This window comes from Papilio xuthus, unplaced genomic scaffold (genome assembly GCF_000836235.2).
Source record: "Papilio xuthus unplaced genomic scaffold, Pxut_1.1 DF824992.1, whole genome shotgun sequence".
NCBI lineage: Eukaryota > Metazoa > Arthropoda > Insecta > Lepidoptera > Papilionidae > Papilio > Papilio xuthus.
The window spans coordinates 4,284,123-4,308,262 of NW_013533657.1; the positions used below are offsets into that span (position 1 = coordinate 4,284,123).

General features: G+C 31.4%; 1 protein-coding gene across 1 annotated transcript in view; it reads right to left on the reverse strand.

Moving 5' to 3' along the window:
* RapGAP1 (Rap GTPase activating protein 1) overlaps positions 1-24,140 on the reverse strand; it is a 192,600-nt gene that overhangs the window by 138,188 nt on the left and 30,272 nt on the right. Inside the window, exon 2 of the mRNA XM_013324625.1 lies at positions 8,629-8,740. Within this exon, the coding sequence (XP_013180079.1) occupies positions 8,629-8,702 (74 nt within the window). The 5' untranslated portion in view covers positions 8,703-8,740. The remainder of the gene's footprint in view (positions 1-8,628; positions 8,741-24,140) is intronic.

Sequence of the window (24,140 nt, forward strand, 5' to 3'; positions counted from 1 at the left end):
GATGAATTTGATGACGGTTTCTTTATCTCCAGATGAGTTTACTTGAGTACTTATGAGTTTCTTTTATACCGTGCAATTAGTCCCAGGCAACTACTAGTAACTAATTACTTAGTAATTTCCTACTAAATGTTCATATTTTGCAATCATTTCATAAGATTTCCCGTTGCATTCGGTCTTAGAAGTTTTAATGATAGCTGCCGTACCAAAAGCATTAATTGAAGCGACCAATTATAATGAGCCAAAATCCATTACTTTGAAAGATGAAACTTTATCAAAAGTATTGAGACGAGGGTCATTTTTGTTACCATATATTGCTCATAATAATTTAGCAATCTAAAAAAATATTTATTTAAAAAACTTATTAAAAATAATCGCAAAATAATGACAAACCTGCCATTAAAACTAAATCCAAGATGGCTTCCGTATAATTTAATTTATGGCTTTAACGTTTACCCGTCACTTAAGTAAGGCCGGAGTAACAAGTCAGGTATTAAGCCAAAGTCTTAATTGTAAAGCAAGGGGAACTTCATAAAGTAATGTGACATTTATGCGCTGGTAACATTTGAACAATACACATACGAGTATAGTTTCAAACTGGCGTTAGGTCCGGATTAATACAATGTGTCGGCTTGATATAAGGGTTGGATGTGGATATCATGCGAATCTTACTTAAAGTAGGATTTGTGTGAGATTTAGGAGTCATCAACTAACTGGAAATTTATGTAGGACCTCGACTAAATAAGTCATAAGTTTAAGGTAACGTTAATTGCGATCAATTCAATTTTTAATTAAGTTGTGTATGAAGTTTAAATCTTTTTAGACATTATTGTTAGAATACTTTGACGCGAATGACGCGCTTTCGTTACAAAGTCAAGTGTCAGAAAAATTTGTGAGGGGACATAAACGTCGATATTCTAGTGAGGCTAGTGTTGCGCCATTACACCGGCACAGTGTCGGATTTTCTTCCTAACAATGTGTAGTAATCATTAATAAACTAAATAGAATAAATCCAATCATAATTGGGCATGTAGTAGTAGACTAATATTATTATCAAACAACACAATAATACAATATACTGTGTTTAATCAATTCACTTTAAATATTTATTTATTTTTGCAAAAATCTTTTTCAATTATTTATTGTAAGTATACAATTTTAGTACAAAACTTTTTATAAACTCATCCCCACACTGTATCAAAATATTTCAAAATACAAGCTGAAAAGCTTTTAAAGCAGAAAGTTTGAAGTTGTCTTCATACTCATATTTTGACTTTTGTTAAAGTTAGATACCTTGAATAACCAAAAGCTCGTAAAAGTTAACACTTCTTTATACCAAAATATACTGCAAGAATTTTGTTGACAGAAACACTGCATATTCATTTATTTTTGCATAGGAAAATAATTTCTAACGATATATTATATTATCAAGGAGCGTCGGTGGCTCAGTGGTCAAGCACTTGACTTGCCTTAACTTTAGGGTAGGCTCCGAGCCCTTCGGTGGGGACGTATAGTGAGCTGATGATGATTATATCAGCACGTAAAGCTTTTTGCCTCACTCGTTAATATTTTCTTAATGAGTGTGGTATAAATTACTCATAAAAAATTTCAATCATAAACAGATGTGGCACTTACCGTAGTTAGTGGAGACCTTAATCGCCGTTTAAAACACATTGTTATCTCTGTTTTGTCAAAGATATTGAGAATTTTGGTCTCAGAAACGAACTGGTTGTAATAAAGGAAATGACAATTAATTTATTGCTGTAATCGACTACAATTTTTTTCTTTTCATTTTCAATATTGTGAAAAGTATTTATGTTAAAAAATAAATCCTTTTTCGAGAAATAGTTCGACATGCGATCGCAATGGTTGCCGCATCAACAAACATACGACATTGCGTCGTCAATTAAGAGTTTTTCTCAATAAAAATCCAACTATTCGAGATGCTTATTCAAACTTTTTCCATGGAAAAAATATTCTGTGTACTCAAAGCAAAAATATGAAAACATTTTTATTTCGTAATACCGATCACGCTATAAAATAAAATGCTATAATATAACTTTACAAAAATGGTATTTTAGAGAATAACAATTGAATTTTTCAAAATTGAAAATAAAATTGCATTTGAATTTTTAATTTAATTAAAATATAACTTGATTATGTATGTACATAAAAAGTGTTTTTATGAAACATTTCAACACTTTTTATACTAAATATAGCCGAGAAATCTTGTAAATGATATTTTCTATTTATCGGCAACGCTTTAATAAAGCTTTTGCCTTTGACAGCCGATACCTGTGATGAGGGTACGCGGAAATTATTATTTTTATATCAACAATAAAGATAAAAGATACATTTACTCACAGAAAAGATAAAAAAGAATGTTAACAGTTTGTAAACTGCACTTCAACATTTCAATGTTGAACAACACTAAACTGTGATTTCTTTTAATTCTAAAAAAAATGTAAAGTAAAAGATACTTGAATTTAACTTTCTGTTTTTATGCTTTAAATATAATAACAAGGTTTTTTAACATAAAAAAATAATGTTGGCTTTTATAAGCGATAGCATATTGATATAAATTTCTAGGAAACGACGACAATTATTTTTAGAACAAAGGATGTTTAAGAAAATGTTTTTAACATAAAATTTATTTACACTTTTATTAAGGTATTACTTTTAATATGTACAATTTTATTGTGTTTTTTGTATATTTACTTGTTTACCGTTCTTGACATCTTTATTACTTAGCTCTTCATCTCTACATTTTTTTAAAGAAAAGTAATTTTCAATTTTTTTTTGTATAATCGTTAACACCCCTGCAGATCTTCTTTAGTTCGTCTTCATTTAGGTTTAATCCTATAAAAACAAAATTACAAAACTGAAATTAATTTTCGGTATTTATACATTCAATCGCATGAAAATTTTATACTTATTTATATTGATAGCTCTTGTTTTATGGATCCTGTAATTTAGTGGACCTTTACTACCTGGAATGTCTTACCTCTCGCTCTATCATAATCCGAAATTATCTACCAACTGGTCTGGTTACTAATTTATTTATTACTCATAATTTATTAATGAAAATATTACTGTTAATGTTCTTATAACTCGTTATTATTAAAAAGTAAAAATTAATAAATAATAATAATAAAAATACTAAACTGAATTACTTATACTTGAATAGGCATAAATTATATTTAGGCATAATGTTATCACACCACTGTAAACAAATCGCTTCTCTACATTGAGTATGTACAACAAAGACAGTCCTGAAACACGCTATGAAAGTTTTTGTAGATCTGTGTTATATAATACATGGACTGTGTTCGTACTGTGGGTCCGAGTATGCGCAGGGACCAGGCCTGAGGGGTGTCTGGTACATTTAACCTCTCTTGTGTTATGTAGCGTTGCGTTGCGAATTGTATCACTGTGTATACACTTTGACTCATTTTATATCTTGACTTTAGTAATTAAATATTTAATCAAGAAATTGTAGAAATGATAACAAAACAAACGAAATGTAGAAACAGAATTTTAATCTCTACATATTTTAAATATCTAATTTGTTATAACTTTGTGTAATGTTTATGATCGTTTTTAGAATTTTTAACGAAATAAATGTAAGATAAATGCACCTTTGTGTTTTTGAATCTTAAATCATTTTATTTTTTTAAAATGTAGAACATTTTTACATTTTGAACTTCTTGAAGTATTTTTACTACGAAGAAAACGTTGATAGTATTATGGGTAAATTTTTACTCAATATAAAACTGGTTTAGGTTTATTTGAAAAAAAAATATAATTATTAATATATTTCTGCTTTTTACAAATATTGATAAATCGTTAGAAATTTTAAACCAAATTGCGATAACGCCTGCTGAAACAAAATAGCAAATATACACTACCGTGCATTTTAACCTAAGAGGAAAAAATTTAAAGTATACTTTATGTTTTAAATTATGTTTTTTTTTCTTTTAACCAACGTAACCTAATTTGCTTAGTCACGAGATACATAGAAATAAAATTTTATGTTCGTTTAAGATTTTTTTTCTATGATATATAATTTTAATAACTTTAACAAACAGACAAAAAAATTAAATGGGGTCAAAGCGTATACACAGAGTTACCTGAAATAAACACAAACGGAATTCGCAAAGCACGCATAGCAATACCTCTTCCAGACATCAAGAGAGTCTGGTTTCTGTGTACACTGGACTCCCACAGAACTTTTACAGGCTCGGATCTTATATACAGAATTCAGGATAAACTTTCATAGCGCGATGTAGACTTATACGGGTATTGTGTCAAAAGGACATACCTGAAGACTGAAGTGCTCACAGCATTTGTGTATGTGTGCGTTTTGTTAACATTTGCATTTTAAAGGTGTGTACTTTACACCTAGCCTGTAGTGTGAGTTTCTGAGACCGAAATATACGTTTAAACATATTGTTATCTCTGTTTTGTCAAAAATAATGATAGGGATGGCGATGTTTTATGTATTATTTTGGTCTTAGAAACCGACAGTTAGTAATTTAAATGGCAATGTTCTTCACGCGGTTGTATGTTTTTATTTATGTATAGCTTTATGTGTATGCCAATTCCATTTTACAACTTAGGTAGCCTAAACCACTGAACTGATTTTTACGATTTAAGTGTTATTCAATTGTTATTCCGTTTAGTCCCATTAGGGTAGTAAGTAGGTTTTATGTTTCACTAATTAAATAGCTTAGATTGTTATTAGCCTTATTTTAAGTCCGAAAGTAAGATATTTATAACTAACCGACAAAGGGATTGTTATTATAAATTCTCGGAAACCAGTGTTAAAGTTTTAAGTCGCCTGAAATAAGTGGTCTTAGGAATTCACAAGGATTATCTACAAATAAACTTTGTTTAGAAAACGATAATCGTCATTAAATTACCTACTTAATGCTCATTTATTTTATTCCTTAACAACTTGTTTATGACTAATTAGGTTAATTTATTAAATTCAAAGAAAGTGATTAATGTTTTTTTTCTTTTGCCGTTTTTTTTCCTGCCCTAACAAAAGAGTTGAAGTATTAAGCAATAAACAGGTTATACAAATAGGTACAAAACTTAAATTTCACTTTAAGACATGAAGTTTAACGAACACATTACTAACTAAATAAATGTCTTGTCTGATATACAGATGGAACGACAACAAAGTGAATATATAAGGATTCCGTATTTAACCTATGGAGGTACGGAACCCTAAAAAATATTAAAATGGGGTCAAAGCATATACACAGTGGTGTTGTTGGTCCTAATTAAGAACAAACGAAATTCGCAAAGCACGCACAGCATACAAAGAGAGGTTAAATATTCCAGACACCTCCCGAATCTGGTTCCTGTGTATACTCGGACTCCCACGTAGCTGTTACAGGCTCTGAACTTATATATAGAAGACTTCAGGATAAATTATAATAGCGTGATGTAGACGAAGTATATAAAAAGTCTCTACCTGAAGACTGTTACGTATACTAAAAGGGGGAGTTGTCAGTGTGTGTGTATATAACTGTAGTGTGCGTAACGCTTTTGTAGTTTACTGTTGCTTGTTTTTATATGATATAGTTATGTTTCGATTTATTTTTTAAGTAGAATTAATTAAAAATTACAATAAGTTTATATGTATTGCGAGTAAAAATTGTAGAGTTTGATATAAAGTAAGTTTTAATTAGTATTTTCTAACGGTCATTTGTTGATTTGTGATAAACAGTACAAATTAGTATAAATTATGAATCATAAGTAATTAATTTATTAGTTTAGAACTAGTTATGATAAAGTTTCAAAATAGCATTGTTTACTTTCAATTCCAAGAACTCTGATTATTAAAAAAACATATTAATAAATTGAAAAAAAAATGCTTTCTTTTTTTAACGGCTTTATTCCATAGCCCGTTACATCTGTTTATTACATTTGTCAACAGATGGATGAGGAAATTTCCGCTGAGACTTTTAGTTACGCCGAAATATGCGGATTTGGCATTCACAAAGAATACGCCAACCCTTTTATATGCTGGAAAAGACATTCGGGTGTACCTCGTTACCTGTTTGTTTTATTTATTATTTCCCTGTGATGTTACAAACGAAGTACTACCCTTTGCTCCCAAATTCTTTAACTGTCCAAATTTATTTATGTGACAAAATGAACGTTGACTTGATTATAAAAGGAGTTTTTATGTAATACTATCTTTGGCCCGCGACTCCGTCCGCGTGGAATTAAAAAACATAATTAGTAGTCTATATGTTCTTCCAGACTGTGTTCTATATGTTTGCCAAATTTCATCGAGATCCGTTTAGCCGTTCTGGAGATACCTTAAAACAAATATCCAACCATCCATCTAAACATTCGCATTTATAATATTTTTATGTAATGACGTATGCCGGTTTTTGATAGTACAAAAGCCGGCTGTATATTATTTTCTAGTGAAAATGATAACAAATTTCGTTAGAGAATGAATTATTATAAAGTTCCGTCTCAGTCCTATTTTAGGTTCTTTATACATTCGTATTAATAATATAATAGAAGCCAAACGGTAATCATGTTTGTATGAGTTCCGGACAAACAACTCTTAGAAGAATTGTATATTACAATTGGTTCATTATAGTCTTCCTCGATCCTGTATTTGGCAGCTTGCCAGATGCCTTATGCAAGTAAGGGTCGTCACCATAGTTTAGTTTTTAATTCTAAAGAGAAAGGTATAATCTACAGTCCCAGTTAATAGAAACTTGATAAAGTTTACTTGAACTTAAAGAAAAAAGTTTAAAATTTAACAAAATACGTTTAGATACACTAATATGATAATTAAAAAAAATTGTATAGATTTTTGATTACAAACGTTTTAACTAAGTCCAAGAATTAGATTTGGAAATGTTTGCTCTGAGTTTTGAATGTAAATTCAGTGAACCTGAACTTTTAGAAATATTTCTAAAATAGTTTGGTCGATAGTTTAGAGCCTTTTCATTTTTTTTATAAATCATAAACCATTTATGCTAAGTTATAATACTGTGTCAACCCTGTTTTAGTGATGTAAGCGAATTTGTTTTATCGAAAGTTCGGCGACGCCGCGGCGGCGACCAACTTGTATTTTCATTTAGCTTTTACGATCACAAACGTCGCCTTAGAGCGTTTTTAGAATTCTATGTATTTTATGTACGTTATGTAAAATATCCCATAGCTTGTTGTTTTGATCTTATACATAACAACGGGATTATGGACCATAAAGTTAGATTTATTTCTTTTACTATATACAAATGATATCATAAAATACTTCATGACTATATTGCTCTAATATTTTATAAAAGATGTTTTTGTTGTTCATTAAAAGAAATGTCTGTGATACCTATATATATATATATACATATAATTCTTCTGTGCGTGTGTATGTCACTGAACTTCTCTCAAACGACTGGACCGATTTTGATGAAATTTTTTATGTGTGTTCATGGGGATCTGGGAGAGGTTTAGATTCACAATTTTTTTCCACTGGACAATGTTTTTTTTAATTAATTTTTAATTTATTAGTAGTTGTTGATTTTGGAATGTTTTACATTGGATCCGACAGACGGTGCTACCATCGCAGTATCAAATTTCAAATAATATTCGAATTAAAGACGTGTAGACAGGACAACGTCTGTCGGGTCCGCTAGTATATATATATATGATTAGTAATTTTTTTACGTTCTCTAAATTAATAAAAATTAAGTCACTTAATTTTATTGTCCGTCTGTCTGTCCGTCTTTCCGTAAGGCCGCGTTTGCTATGGGTATCCGATAAAGCTATACTGATTTTGATGGGACTTTAACTGGATGATAGCTGCGTATATGCGGGAGTAACTTTTTTTTTAATAGCGCGTTGACGAAATCGCTGTCGAACGTTAGTACAGAAAAATTACGTATCGAATAAAACACATTATTAGATGTTTTATTTCATCTGAGGAAAGAAAAAACCCTCAACGAATATAAATAAAAACGTCAACATAATAACCATTGTTATTTAACTCATAACAGACTGATATATTCTTTTACTGTTAGGTTTTAATCGTATAATTAAATAACAAACAAGATTTTTTTATAATCAAAAGTAAACTATTTTAAACAGCATTTTGTAGGTTTTCTGTTATGTAAACAATTCGGCAACAAACGTGAACTGTCGCACATGGGAAAAGTTTTACACATTAATTAAAATTGTTTAGTAAATAATTTTAAACTTTCCTTTTAACTTTGGTATTGTCCGGTGATATACGATGTTTGTGGTAGTATTAGAATCTGTTAGTTATTCTTTCGACGGCGGAAAGATTGCGTTTTAAGAAGTTAAAAATTACGTAAAAATATTAGTTGGTTAGTTGTAGAGGGCTAACATTTCTGAAACTCCATGACTATCTAATAACTATTGATGTTAAAATATTTAATATGTAGTCTAATTATCGTAAATTATGCTTTTTCTAAACCCGTGGTCAGGCACATTTCCTTAAATGTATTTTTTTTTTTAATTTAGACAAACACAATATAAAGAACACTTTTATATATATTTGAATAAATTATTTCAATAAAAATTGTTTATTTATCGGGACTTTTTCGAGTTTTTTTAAAACAATTTATTTTGACTCACCCATTGTGTTGCGGCGACTGATTTTCATCGGCTTCATTGCTCACGATCGATTCTAACATTTGTATCTTCAACATTTTGGATCGTCACATGTCACTTATCTTCTTATATAGATCTATAACAAAAAAAATGTTAAAATTTCTTAATTTAAATTGATACAAGATTTTCTAATATTTTACTTACAAATTATCTTATATTATATAATCTTTTCGTGTTTGAATATAATTTAAAATATAAAAAAAGTTGAATATTCATGTTTAATACGAGTAGTTTACACTACGAAGTACAACGCGTAAGTAACATTCGCGAAACACCAACTACCTAATTTAGGGTCCCAGTACCTACTTGCCCCAAGACCCAAAACTAGGTAGCTGATGGAAATTTGAATTGGTAAGGATACTGACTACCCCATACAGGTAACCGATCCGCTCTATATGGGCTTTATTTTATTCGAAGGTCGAAGGGATGCGGGCAGGCCCGGACTAGTCCTCCGGGAAATTCGGGCAAATCCAGGAAAGGCCGACAGATCTTTACTTCTGCTACCTGGATTAAGATTATCCCTTACACAAAATACTAATTTTATGAGTATATTTTATTTATCACAATAATTTCGCGAGTAAAAAATGGTTTTCGATTGTTAATTATAGAAAGGGATACCATTAGGAATCTTACTATTTGACTAACGTTATTAATCCGAATGTTTGGAAGTATGTATGCATGAATGGATTCCAAAAAAAATTGGCATATATTAAGATTTATTTTAAATCCGCGCGGACGGAGTGGTGCTTGTCAGCTAGTAACTAAAATATTTATCATTGCTAGATGTTAATTATTTTATCTAATTTTTAAGTTTTTGATTACTAAAAAAGATATTACGCTCTATATAATGTTCATGACTTTAAAAAACATTAGTATTACTGTAGCCAATAGACATTGTTAGCAATATCAAAGGTTTTTTTTTAATTTTATCATTAAAATAGCGGAATTTATAAAAATATCCAGGGTATTATCCCCAGTACGGTTCTGTTGGGTCAGGTACATATGTTTGAAAAGTTTGGTTAGCAGGGATCACTAAAAAATATTTGGGTTATTTAAGGACCGTTTGGGGACGATTTTATACATAGTCCCTACCCATTCATTATTCATACTTATAATAAGATCCGATCCGTTAAAATGCATTCATGTTATGTATGTTTCAATCAGGTAGATTCTTTGCCTATTTAATATGAAATTTTTTATTTTTATATAAATTTTCAACTTCAATATCGGCAATAAATTGATTTTTTTACCAGGAAAACATGGCAAAGAAGAAATACAAATTGTCACATTCCATCTTTTTAATTTCAACTCTTACCTTAGAATTTTATTTTATACAGAAAATATCTTTAAGTTTTTCATTTCCGTCTATTAATGGCCAAGATCGAGTAACCTTTTGTAGAAAATTCTATGCCAGCATGGTATACCTCATATTTCTAACCGTTGTAAGTTAGGTTAGCCGTCGCCCGCGACTCCGTCCGGGTGGAATTAAAAAAAAAACTTAAATATTTGTTAACTTATACCGCAGTATGGACAAGGAAAGCCATTTGATTTACAGTTTTATAACTGTTCCATTGTCTTAATAGTTTTAATTCCTTGCTAATATGAACAAAATAGACATGCACTTTATGACGTCACTGTAGGGATCTATTGTAAAGTTCACCCTGATTTTTGTACAACTACCTGGGTGCAGCCCGTATCTATGCAATTATTTTTTCTGTATAGTTTCTAAAACACGCTTCTAATATTTCCAATTTTATTTGATACATATTAGTTTTCATTCGATACAATGTAAGGGGTCCATCTCTACACGGGAAGCACGGCCTTGGTCGTGTGTTATTTGGAAAGATGTGAAGTACTCTCAGGTATGGAACTGGCATCAAAGGGCAATGCGCTGTTTGATGAGAAAAGTGATGTGCTTAGCACTCAAACCCACCGATGTAGAGGCTATGACCCCTTTTATGTCCTAGGTAAAGCTCAAACTAAATCATGATGGCAAAGTCACGAAATATACGGATGAAATAAGAAATTGAAAAATTTATATGACCTCGAAATTCTCATCCAAAACAATTCCTATTTGCTACATTTATTCACATCCTATTCTTTCTACGAAAAAAAACGCATTTCAAATATCTTCTGTTTACGGTATCAGTTAAGGTTTTCAATAATTTTATTATTTCTCAAAATATTGTGTTATCGTATGTAAGTACAGTGGCGTCCGCTGGCGATTATCCACTTTTAATAAAAGCACACCGCTAATGATACGGACTGTACACAAAAACCCAATGTTATAAAAACCTAAGTAATAAAAAAGATAAACAGCGCAATAAATCTATAACTTCAGGACATTAACTGAAACAATCATAAGCTTTCATTTGGCTTGACCGACGCCAACAAACTTTTCTAATCAGCGAGCAGAGTACACATCCGTGTGTTCGCTATTTATGTTCAAAGTTTCGTACTCGTGTCCTCAACATAACAAGTCTTGTTATAAATAACTAGTATCCTGGCCTGACTATGCTCTGGTTAAATATGAGATAAAGCCTAAAAAGATTCAAAAAGTGATGATATCTTTGCTTTTAATATAGTAATTAAAATGTTTCCGACTGTTATATGGTTTCGAGTCATGTGTTCATTTGTCAACGACAATCTCAAGATGCAAGTATTTTTTAGTATAACTTTTATATTTACACTTGCAATAAAATACTGCGTACATATTACTATGGGCTTTTTACTTCATTACTAGCTGTCGCCCGCGACCTTGTCCGCGCGGAATTAAAAAACTGAATAAGTAGCCTTTGTGTTCGTCCAGGCCATGTTCTAGATCTACGCCAAATTTCAATAAAATCCATTAAACCGTCCTGGAGATACCTTCAAACAAATACCCATTAATCTAAACAATCGCATTTATAATATTAGTATGAATGGAAGGTTTTACTCCACTCATAACATTTAAAGAAATTATATTTAAATTTAAGTTGTAGTATAAAGGTTGCAAGGTTTAGTAGCGAAGTAAACGTCTTGTTAAGAAATATTGCGGTGTTATTGCTACCGATGTCGCAGTGTCGTTGTCGACAAGAAAGCGAGTTAACGAGGGCCATCTTCTCAAAGATGTCCGAAGTTGTTTCAATGACATCGTTTTAAAATATAAACGAAGATTTATAAAATAATCCTTATCTTATTTTAGAAAAATAATAACAAAACAATAATCATCAAAGAAAAAATGAGTTTTTTTTTATAAAAAGAGTTTTTATTCTGACAAAATAATTTAAAATATAAACTCTGTTTGGTACAAGGAAATACAATTTACAATTCACATTTCACCTTTACTTATTTCATCTAAGCATTGTACTTTCATTTCCAAATAAATTTTTAATCGGCTTGCACGTAAAATATAAGAACGAAATTCTCGTTAAGACAGTGAAAATGAATAATAGAAATATTTTCCCATTTGCAGTTTGAATTAATAAATTTCTTTTGACGTATAAAATCCGCCAGACTTCGTAATGGAAAATATTAATCTTGACTTGAAATCTCTATCAGGGATTAACACACCTAAACCTAGATAATTCATATTTAATGAACACTATAATTATATCAAATAGCAGCGTGTAGTATGTATTAATTTATGATTAGCATAACTTTCCTTACACTTTTGAAACGGCAATTATCACTACGTACATATTGTCATTAGTATTCTGCTAGGAGTAAATATCCGGTTTTTGTCAAAGATTCTTTTACTTGAATTGAATATACAAACGCATATTAAAATTGGACAATAAAATTTGATAGATTTTACAAATGTACTACAAATGTATGTAGAGAAAATTTAAGTATATAATAATATCAAGTTGTTTCTTCATTATTCATAGATGTCGCTCTAATTGTTAACATTTCAATTCATTCCATTCAAGTTTTAAATTATTTATTTTAATTATTAAAATTACATGTTAAGGTATTTCTTTAACTTGTCCTTATATATTATAGCAAAAATGCCAGTCATTTATTTTCCCTACATGTTTTTTGAAAGAATGTTCTAAATCACGATATCAAAATTTTTGTTTGTTTTCAACTGAATTACTTTGTTCATATACAGTCTGTCGGATGTCCAGGTCTCCTCGGGAAGGCCAACATACAATTGGTCACGAGTTGTGAAATTGATTGTTGATATTTCGGACACAAGTCTGGGCTACGGCTTAGTTCAAAATTGTAAATGTGTGTAAATTTGGGCAAGTGCGGGGCGCGGGGAGAGGCGGCGCGGGGCTCTCTCCCCGCCCTCTGCGATGTGAGTAATGCTCTCGCCACAACCGTAGGAGACCGCTATGACATCCATTTTTGCACCACTAATTTACGACGACAAAAGATCTAATTTGGTGACGTCACATCAGCGTGCATTTATGATGTATAAAAAGTTTTCAAGTCAAAGTTTTACGATTTTTTATGTAATTTTCTGCTATCACTTATTTTTTTTTTTGGAAAAGGGGGAATAAGAACTTCATATTAATCGATACAATGCCTAATTTTGAGATCCGCAACACTAGAAAGAATTATAATATTTTAGGTTACACGCAAATATTTTTGTCTACCGTCTAGTTGTGAGTTAAAATGTTTACGTTTGAATTTACGAACCTAAAAATTAAAAAAAATTAGAAAACACTATCTCAATAATGATTTAAATAAAATAAATAGTTTTTACAAAATATGTAAAATCAGACGTTTACATTTTTATTGATTAGATACTTTTTACTAGGGTTCCGTACCTCATAGGAAAAAAACAGAACCCTTATAGGATCATTTTGTCCGTCCGTCTGTCAAGACCCTTTTTACAGTCAAAGATTAATTTAACATCAGTCAAAATACAATTACACCGATAGTTTTATTCAAAAGGCTGTCAAAGTAACTTCGACGTTAGTGGTGAGATTCTCAAACACGCACTCTGTGCCAAATGCCGATCGTCTTCGGTAGAGGTAGATACACTGGGCTGTAGCCACTGATCAAAACCAACCAGTGAACGTGAAATAAAGCAGGATTCAGGCTAGCTCCCTATATACTAGTTCCACGCGAAGTAACGGACAGCCCATCTTAATATTAGGTAGTGCTTACTTATACTTATATCGCAAAGAAATTTCGAAAGCGTGTTTATAAAATTCTACCTGAATCTTTACAGGATCTATGACAAGGGATAGATATCTATTGTTTAGTTTTTGTTGCACTTCCCCATTCAATGTTCTTGAACGACCGGAACGCAACGTACTTTTACACAGTTGTACGGTGAATTTAATTTATTTTACTTTACATTATTTAATTTACAATAAATAATTACATTTTCAAAACCTATGTAATACCCATTTACTCAACTCAGATCTTTAATAGTGTCTAGAAACTAGATGCAAGTAGAGCGATCTGTGAATCGTGTATGACTAGAAAACGGTTTCCAAACGCAAAGCACTTTAGTATGTAAAGCTTTATTTCAAAATATTTATCCAATTTTATTTATAGCCGTCGATAAATTATGTTTATAATAGTTTCACACTATGGCAAAACATTAGAATAAAAACAGTATTGCTATTATTTGAAAGATTGTGGAAAGACAGATAAGTACTCCGCTTGACTGTGCCCTCGTGTGAAACTAGAACAATGTTTAAAATGGAACATTTACGTTGTCAACTCCCAAGGCGTAAGAACTTAAACTGTAGACGTTGTTCTTAGTTAACAGCGGTTGGCCATAACGAATGTCATAAATGCTTAATGCTGTGGATCTGGCAATATCAATATCGATTGACCGACAAGGAAATAGGGCCCTTAACCGACGAGGGCCTCATTTCCTTGCTATAAACTTTACGTAAGCATAAACATTAAACATTGTAGACCACTTAGAGGTCCCAGTTTGTGGCTTTCAAATTTGCATTAAACTGAAATATTTCATGTCGTACCGTAACATAATCTTTAAACTTAAACACTGAACTACCAGTATTTCAGTATAAAATTCTCGTATCACATGTTAGTTACCATCTTCCTTTAATACGGCTTGATCGATTTTTATGAAATTCTACATGCATAATCAGTAGGTTTGAATATCGACTACTATTTACTTTCGCAGGCGACAGCTAGTGGACTAGAAATACAAAAATTATACTTATTTGATAGCATCAAAGTATATAAAAATTACTTAGTCAAAGATTTTTAATAAATAAATATTACTACTCAAGAACTAAAGTGCCTGTCGTCTTGTACTTAGCAAAGAATAAATTAAGTAGAAATGCAAGTTTTTCTCTAATTAAAGTCTTGTCTTTAAGTCTTCCTCTTTGCTATTTAAAAGTCGGAGCTTGTCTCGTAATTTACTTCCATTTAAATAACTTTTACTGCACAACGTTAACTTATATAAGCGATAGCGATAAATATAACTGTTAAATAACGTAACCGATAACTATTTTCTATTGTTAAAGAAACAAATCCTAAAATCATCTTACTAATATTATAAATTGCGAATGTTTAGATGGATGGATGGTTGTTTGAAGGTCCGTAAGGGTTGTAAGGATTTCTATGAACATAGTTTGGAAGAAAACATTGGCTACCAATTATATACCTAGTATACATTTAAATATGTATTTATAAATCAAAATATATTTCGATAGAATATTGAAAGCTTAATTTAACGATCAATTTGTGGTAATTCGTTAACACATTAATTATAACATAGTATTTAATAATTTTTGGAGCCATTCGTTATAGCAATTAGTTTGTGCGGCTTTAGATAATGATATTAATAGGTTGTTAATTTGAAATAAAGCTTTAACTATGTCAGTTTTATAAGTTACAAATAAACGATGAAAGAAATACTTTAAGAAATCACTTTTGTTTCTTCAAGGAAAAGCTTTCAAATATCAGACTCCACCTGTTGGTTGAAGTGATTCGTACAATCTACAAGTATATATGTCTACTCTTAAAGCCATGTTACTTGTGTTGTGAGAGACTAAAGCGATGGCAAACACTGATATATCACATCGTCATGTTTAATTATTCGTAATAAAACTAAGAAATAATTTATTATTGTATGAGTGTTAAACACTGATTTCTAGAAATACCGTTTGATAGGTGACTTCTTGGAAATTACAGCTTTTTCTTTGTTCCAATTTGAATGTGACAGTTGAAATTACTGTCGGCTAATTGTATCTTTATAAATATAATAGTTAGTGTTTCAAATTTTAATTGCTACCAGTACTGAAATGGTGCAAATCATATAGGCAGAATATACTTGTGAAATTGGATTATAGCCTGGCTAGTAGAATAAAAAGGTTAAGGTACAGGATACTGGCTGAAACGGTAGACAACGCAGTGATGTTAAAAGTTAGAGCGTAGTGTAAAATATTCTGTGGCAAAACATTACATTTTGTGGAATTGAATGAAAATTTATAGCATTCGACTGAGGAGTAGAAGTGTGTATATTGTAAAGTCGGATCAATAGTAATAACTTCAATGATATATATTTTACATCTGTATGACGTCTCGTAAAAATTTATCTCGTGGGTGTCAAATAATGTAAAACACTTGATCGATCTGCGAGCTTTTCTTTCACAGGATTTTAATCGACCTATGTTGTACGCTTGACAAAAGATCAAACATTTCATTTCTTTGCGACATTATAATTATTCAATGTAATAACTTCTGTAATGGAATAATTATTTGAGATTCAATAACGGTAATGTACTAGATACTTGTTCAAAAATATATTGTCGTCCTTTAGTTTCTTTCTCTTTCGTTGTCTATGAAATAAACAGGGATAACAATATGAATTTGAACATATGATTCGGCAATAGTCATATTATAAAAAAATCCCGAGTGACAGGAGAATATTGTTTTGGCAACACTGACATGTTATAACCCACATTTTTCATTAGTATTTTATGAAAGTGTGTTTTGGCAAAATGCAGTTTATATATGGTACGTTAAAATATGGAAATTCTTTTGTGTAAGATTAAATTGACATAATATTTGATAACAACTAGTTGTGTATTAAACTATTCAAACTTTCGTGAGACATTATACTAAACTGATATAAAAACGGCTAAACACGTATATTCGTCCGGTGGCGGCACCGACTAGTTTCGAGCCCATCGGGGGCCCTTCATCAGGATGAGTGGTACTGGTATGGTAGCGAAACTAGTCGGTGCCGCCACCGGACTAGACGTGAGTGTTTAGCCGTTTTTATATCAGTTTAACTAGTTGTATGTAAATAAAAGCCTTATCCACGGGAGACAAGAACACGACAAGTGCATTAAGATAATTTTCGACGACCTTCGCAAGTACGTTATACTTCATTTCATTAAGCGTTGGAATATTACAATGTGACCTTGTAGTGTACTTGACAATGAATATTTAATGCTTGGATAACACATTCACGATATTACGCATGTTCGTACCGCCCTTGAAAGATTTCAATTTAATGTTTGATATGTCAGCGGCTAGATTTAAATTAAAAAAAAATCAGTGCTGTATTTTCTTGAAGACTTCTAAAAGTTCTTCTTTTAAAATAAAGTCGTGTATAGTAAATTAGCTGCCGTCCGCGACTCCGTTTGCACGGATTTAAAAAACAATAATAAGTAGCCTAAGTGTTCTTCCAGACTGTGTTCTACATATATGCCAAATATTAGTAAGATTGACTACATTTTAATTACTAAACACATCTCTTGTCACGAAACTAGCAATGAAACTATCTAATAGCAAACTCAGTCTGCGACAAATTTAATTTCTTAACTAGAACTAAATATTTTGCTCTTTCGAACTGGGGACGTAGGATATACAATTTAATGTAACTAGGCACGAAGCGTGCTACTTTTATTTTTGTTTTTTAATAAAAACAAAAAGTTAAACGACACAACCAAATTAAACGACAATATTCTTAAAGATAATGGCCCAGTTCTTTGCCAAGAGTCGACTGAAAGCAAAGTTATACAATAAACGTTTTAAAAGCCGTTACAGATATCTTTTGACAAAACTTTACGAAATTATACTGATATCTCCATCCCTGAAGATTTTTTTAATTTACATCTGTTATCAACTATACTTTTGTTTACTTAATTTACTGCCACATTCAAAGTGATTCAATGATCCCATACTGACTGCAGTACACTGGCAGTATGCAAAACTTATGTGTACCTTTATTTGGTTTAATAACACATCTTGTATTATGAAACAAATTATTTCAGAATAGATTCCATAATTTTCGTTAAACCCGAGTTAACGCCGCGCCGCGCTGGCTTTCAAATAACAGCTTGTAAATTAGAAGTCTACCTGAAATCTGGGTCATTATCGATCTGCTTTGAGCTAAACCTAACTTTGAACTAGACGTAGTCTTTTTGTGCCACAAATTAATCACCTTCTTTGTACCTGTAATTAAGAACGACCTATCTTATAATGAAAGAAGACGAGAGGAACATATTATTTGTGTTATGTAATACCATAATTGGATTATTAAACATGTTAATAAAACGCCTAAATTAAATAAATAGCAAAACTTATATTCTATAACTAAGGGGCCATCATGCTATTGCATTTTAATATATGTTGAGAATATATTGGCTTTGGATTGTAAATATATTTAAATGTTTATGCTGCAGTGTTACTATCATCTGATTCATTGTTTTTGAACAGAGACAAGAATTCAATTGTCGTAGCAATCGAAAACTCAGAGTAATACGATATACGCTTCTAAATAATGTATGCGGACTTCTCGTTTGCAAATTGTATTTTCAAGGTTGATCGTTCCGTATAAGAATCGTTTGAATTCAATACTCGGCTTATTTAGTATAATTACGAGTATACATATGTTTGTAATATTCTTTGTTGCCTTTTGATTGTACTAAATATTAAATACAGGACAGAATTATAATTATATTTGTGGGAGTTTTGAAGTTTTACAAAGTTTGGGAGGTGTTTATGCAACACCTCTCATAATGCGCTATTTATTTGTTTTTTTTTAAATCTGGGAGTTAAATGCATTTAATTAAATTTTATACGTATTGCATAAAACATTCATTGGCACAAGTGCTACCACTTATGTTAACATTTTTAATAGGATGAATGAAATCGCTAGGCGATGATGAAAAGGCGATTTATTGCATTTTTTCTAGAACTCTCGAGAATCTGAGGGATTGAGACTGTTTCTGTTATTTATTACTATTTTTAGTAGCTTTATCATTAGTAAAGGAATGCAAACGAATTAATTACAAAAGTACTGACCTAAAAAATATATTTTTTATGGAAGAGTACAATATTCATAAAACTTTAATAGAGCTACGCTATTGTAACAGGTGACTTGACCTGCTCAATTCAATTGCACAATCTCACTCACTCACTCTCACAAAGTAGTTTTTTCAAGAAATAACGTGATTCCAAACAACTAACCCTATCTACTACCAAAGGGTGGTAGTAGATAGGGCCTAGCACGAAAATTTGCGAGAAAGTATCGTAATGTTATCGCTAAAATTCGTATTACATCTGTACAGTCTACAGCAAAAATTGTGTGTGATCCCGGGCGTAGATTTTGCTATATGCAACAAATCTTATACATCTTATTCAAATTCGAAAGAATATGTCGAAACGCATATCGTTAATGATTAACAAATACCTTTTTATATCTTAATTTAATTCTAAATACAAAATATAGTTCCATATTTATTATTTTAAAGTACTAAACAACTTATAAAAGAGTAAGTTCAGAAGGTTACAGTCCAACAAAACTTATATGGCGTATTCCAGGGAATAGAAAAAAAACCTATAAAAATATTTTTATTAACCATTTCTTCTTATCCAGTTTAAGTTTTAAGCAGAGTACTTACAAGACCAAGAAACTTTATTAGAAATACCTTATAAGTTTTCTTCATAACAGTGATTGATTGTAAAAGCAAAATAATTTGACGTGGATTGATGGAGAAATTGTTGGAAACTTCTGTTGTCTTTCATAGATTGAAACATGATTTTACCATCAAATAATATGATATTATTTAGTACGATATCAAATCAGTAGTTAATATGTCATCTTACCTTCTATAAGTATAACCGTGGGTTTATGAAATCAAAATCCCCGTTTAAAACACATTGAAATCTCTATTTTGTCCAAAATAATAACAGTTTTGATGATATGTTTATATACAAATTTTGACCTCAGAAACCAAGGGTAAGATACGATTAATTATACACCGCTTTAACAGTGATACAGTCCACAACATTTATTGGGAGAAATGAATAGTAGTATAGCACCGCGTCGACAGCACGCCACCTCTCGAACTGAGCGCGCCCCGCCTCCGTCCCGACAATCCGCCGGCTGCGCGCCCGCCGTAGTTTCCCCGCTCCCTTAGCAGCGAGCCTTGACTTTGTAAACACGCGTACGCGCACGACTGCCGGAACGCTGCCGCTGTCCTACCAACGATGTATTGATTACGTACGACACTGTAATATTATTCAATTAATTAAAAGTTTTAACTTCCAAACGGACTTTTATTATAGTAGTCGTATTTTAAATGTGATCGGATCATGAAACCGTATTGTACGTTTGATACTTCAAATAAAAACGACAAATGTGAAAGAAATCTTATTACGGGGTCACAAATAATATTCGAGATATTATACCTTTACGATATAAATTTCCTTTAACATAATATAATTCTATAATAATATGATACACGTGGAGTTATTTAATATTATTTGCCTTATTTTTATATTTTGTCTCTGATATTATTAGTGAAGTAATGAAGGAAAATTTTATCTGTTCTTTTTATTAGGCGACGGTTTCAATTAAAATCAATATATGTACCACATTCTTTACAAGAAAATGGCTTTTAATTACTAAAGAAGTTATTAAACTAGGTTTCAATATTTCCCATTTTCTATACTAATATTATAAAGAGGAAAGATTTGATTGTTTATTTGTTTGTTTGCAATGAATGAACTCCTTTACAACTTAACTTATATAAAAATTCATTCAATGTTGGAAAGCTATACTATCGTTGGGTGACATAGACTTTAACTATTACATTTCTTTTAATTCCACGTGGACGAAGTCGCAGGCTACGTATAGTCTTCTATATTCAGGTGAATTAATGAAATTCAAGAGTACATATTCTTGTTTAAGGTTATTAAAACTTACGTAAAAATGATAAGAAAACATAAAAATATTTGTATTTATCCATATTTTAAAACTTTTCTACATTAAGAAAAATTAAAAAAAAATTACAAACTTCTTTCTTATAAAATAAATATAGTAAGGCAATAGAGGAAGCGGTATCAGACACAAGTGGCCATTGAAGCGACGGTGAAAGGAAATTTCTGCAATATCTCTAGAACCCTCCACGATCCGTAAGGATTGGTGCTTTTGTGAAAAAAAGTGCAAAGGGCGAATATGGCTGGAAATATTCTTTGGTCGGAAATTCTTATTGCTTTTTTCCACCAATTTATTTTATTTGTAATGATATTTATTATATAATGGTTAATACAGTTGACACTAGATTATAATCACTTTGCTGTTTGATTTCCTACTAATATTATAAATGCCAAAATTTAGTTGCATGGATGAATTTTTGTTAGAATGTATCCCGGAATGGCTCAACAAATCTTGATCAAATTTGACACCGATGTAGAATATAGTCTGTAAGGACACATAGACTACTTATTAAGTTTTTTTTTATTCCGCGTGGACGGAGCCTCGGACGACAGCAAAGCTAGTCGGTTACAAATTTAATGATATTTATTTATAACAAAAACGGGAACTCAAATTCAACCTTCATATTTTGACGAAGTATAAAATTATGTATTGCTTACTAATATTTAGTAGGATTATGAATTAAACGAAAACTGTCTGTCATTAAGTTAGTTTCCTAAATAATTCCCTACAAAATGTCAACGTTTGACAATGATCTTCGCATTATTAAATTCCAAAAGCTGTCACTTGGCACCTGACAGCGACGGCACTGTAATTATTCTTAATGCTTTCACATGAGGGTAGAATTGTAAGGCCATGCAGTAAGACAAACAGTATTACTCTTGTTTTGACGCAAGAAACCCAAGAACACAACTACATTTATATTTGTGTCAATATGTTGTCATCCCTTACCATTCTCTTTGACAAAACAGATACCAACATTGTAAACAGTGTACTGTTGACAGTAACAGTGGGCTTCAACTTCAGAATGACTCTTTTATTGACACATGTTGTCATCCTTTACATTCTGTTTGGAAAAAAAGAGACAACAACATGTGTGACAACAACAATGAAAGTGTTACTGCAGTCTACTATACTGTGTTACTGTGCAGCGCTCGTGTGAAAGTAGCGTAAAGGCCCGACGGCTGACTGAGCTCATTACAAAAACTATAAGGTATACTAGAATTTTAATAGAAATCGTCTGTTCTTTTTAATAAACACAGGCGAACGATATTTATATGTTTTCTTTGCCACATTGAAAAAAAAAGATGTTCTTCAATTGGTTTCCTAAAAATCGATAAATTATCTGAAACTCATAACCGCGAAGGTCAACTCAAAGGAAAGTTCAATAACGGTTCAACAATTTTTTTAATCTTTAAATTTTTATGCAAAACATTTAATTTAGGATTTTACAAAGTATAATTCAAACTTAAAAGTTAGGCGTAAACTTTTTTTTTGCAGACTTCATTTGGAATTAAAATTTAAATATTTGTGTTAAATGAACGTGAGAATAGCTCGTCATGCGACACGCTTGCCTCAGTAATGTCATTGTAGTAAAATTGACTGACATACCAATTAATTTAACGTTATAGGAAAGTCAAGAACAGTTTTGCAATTAATAAATACAATAATGTTCGATAATATGAGACAACAGTGGCTATGCGACAGAAATACACGTTATCTTTTCGTTTTATCCAAAGATTAAGACACGAACTCAAAGATTTTGCTCACTGTTTTGAAGTACGGTAAAGTTTTCCGAGACAAAAATCTCTTATTCTTATTTAACATATCGTCATCCTGGTCAAATCTTTGACAAAATAGAGGTAACAATATGTTTGTAATGAAGATATTGGTCTCAGACACCAACGATAAATCATCTGACCGTGTTATTCCGACAACTTATGTCCTCCTTAGAGGTCCAACTTAATCTATACAAGTATTGAATTTTGTTGGATTTATCTCATAACTAGCTGTCGACCGCGATTACGTCCGTTCCGAAGAGAGTTCCTAACAAATATCCATCCATAAAAAACTATCGCATTTATAATATTAGTAAGATTATAATCCTTGTCTGGTATTATGCTTTGTAATCAATAAACATTTTACGACTACTAATGCATGCGTAGAGCGCGTACATTAATTAATTAATCAATAGGGTTGAGGTCAAATAATTTACATTGAATAAACAAGCTTCATTGAAGTAATTTCAGTGTACGTGATTTGATTATCTTTAAAACGTGTACTTATTACGAATCTTTTTATGTAACTCATGTGACGTATACAAATAAAAAAAATAAAAAAAATCGTGATAAATCCATTAATAAATCTTGAAAATTAAAAAGGAGGCTAGATGTAAAACCATAGTTACTTAGAATTTATCAAGCCGTATGTTAAGTTTCTCAGCGAGCGTCGGTGGCTCAGTGGTTGACTTGACTTGCAATCTGCAGGTCCTGGGTTCGAATCCTGCCATTTACCAATGTGTTTTTCGATTTCCGATTTACATATGTACATTTATCCGACGTTCTTACGGTGAAGGAAAACATCGTCATGCAACCTGCACATATCTGAGAAGAAATTCAAAGACTTGTGTGAAGTCAACCAACCCGCACTTGGCCAGCGTGGTTGACTATGGCCTAATCATCCTTAACTTAGGGTATTCTCCGAGCCACTCAGTGGGGACGTATAGTGAGCTGATGATGATGATGATGTTAAGTTTAACATTTCAACCTAGTTTGAATGAATACAAAACTGTTTTATTTGTTTTTTCAAGCGAAAGGTTGAAATCCACTTCCTATACTTGAGTAAGCCATACTTCTTTTACATGTGCACTTTTCTTTACCAATATAATACTGTAAAATAAAATGTAATAAACACAAACTGTATTGAATACAAATGTGATATGGCAATTTATGAATTCCTTCATCCATTGTCATTGAAAATCAAATTAAAGCATTAAACAAGATTGTGAATGAGTTATAACATCCTTGAAGTGTACAAGAATGTGAGAAGAACAATGTATTCCGTTCATACAGGTGTGCGTGGTACATTCGAGCTCACAAGTGTCCATTGAGGCGGTTGTGAAAAGAAATTTTTGCAATTTCACGAGAACCCTTCCCGATCCTCTGGGATTGGCTGTGCTATGAAAATACGAAAGGATGAATTTTTCACGCGTTCATTGCTCAAACATTTATTCATATAAATTCTTTCCTTATTTTATGCGACCAGACGACTTCTATGAAAAGAGGCAAAAGTGATTTTTTGCCTCTTTGAAAACATTTATTGG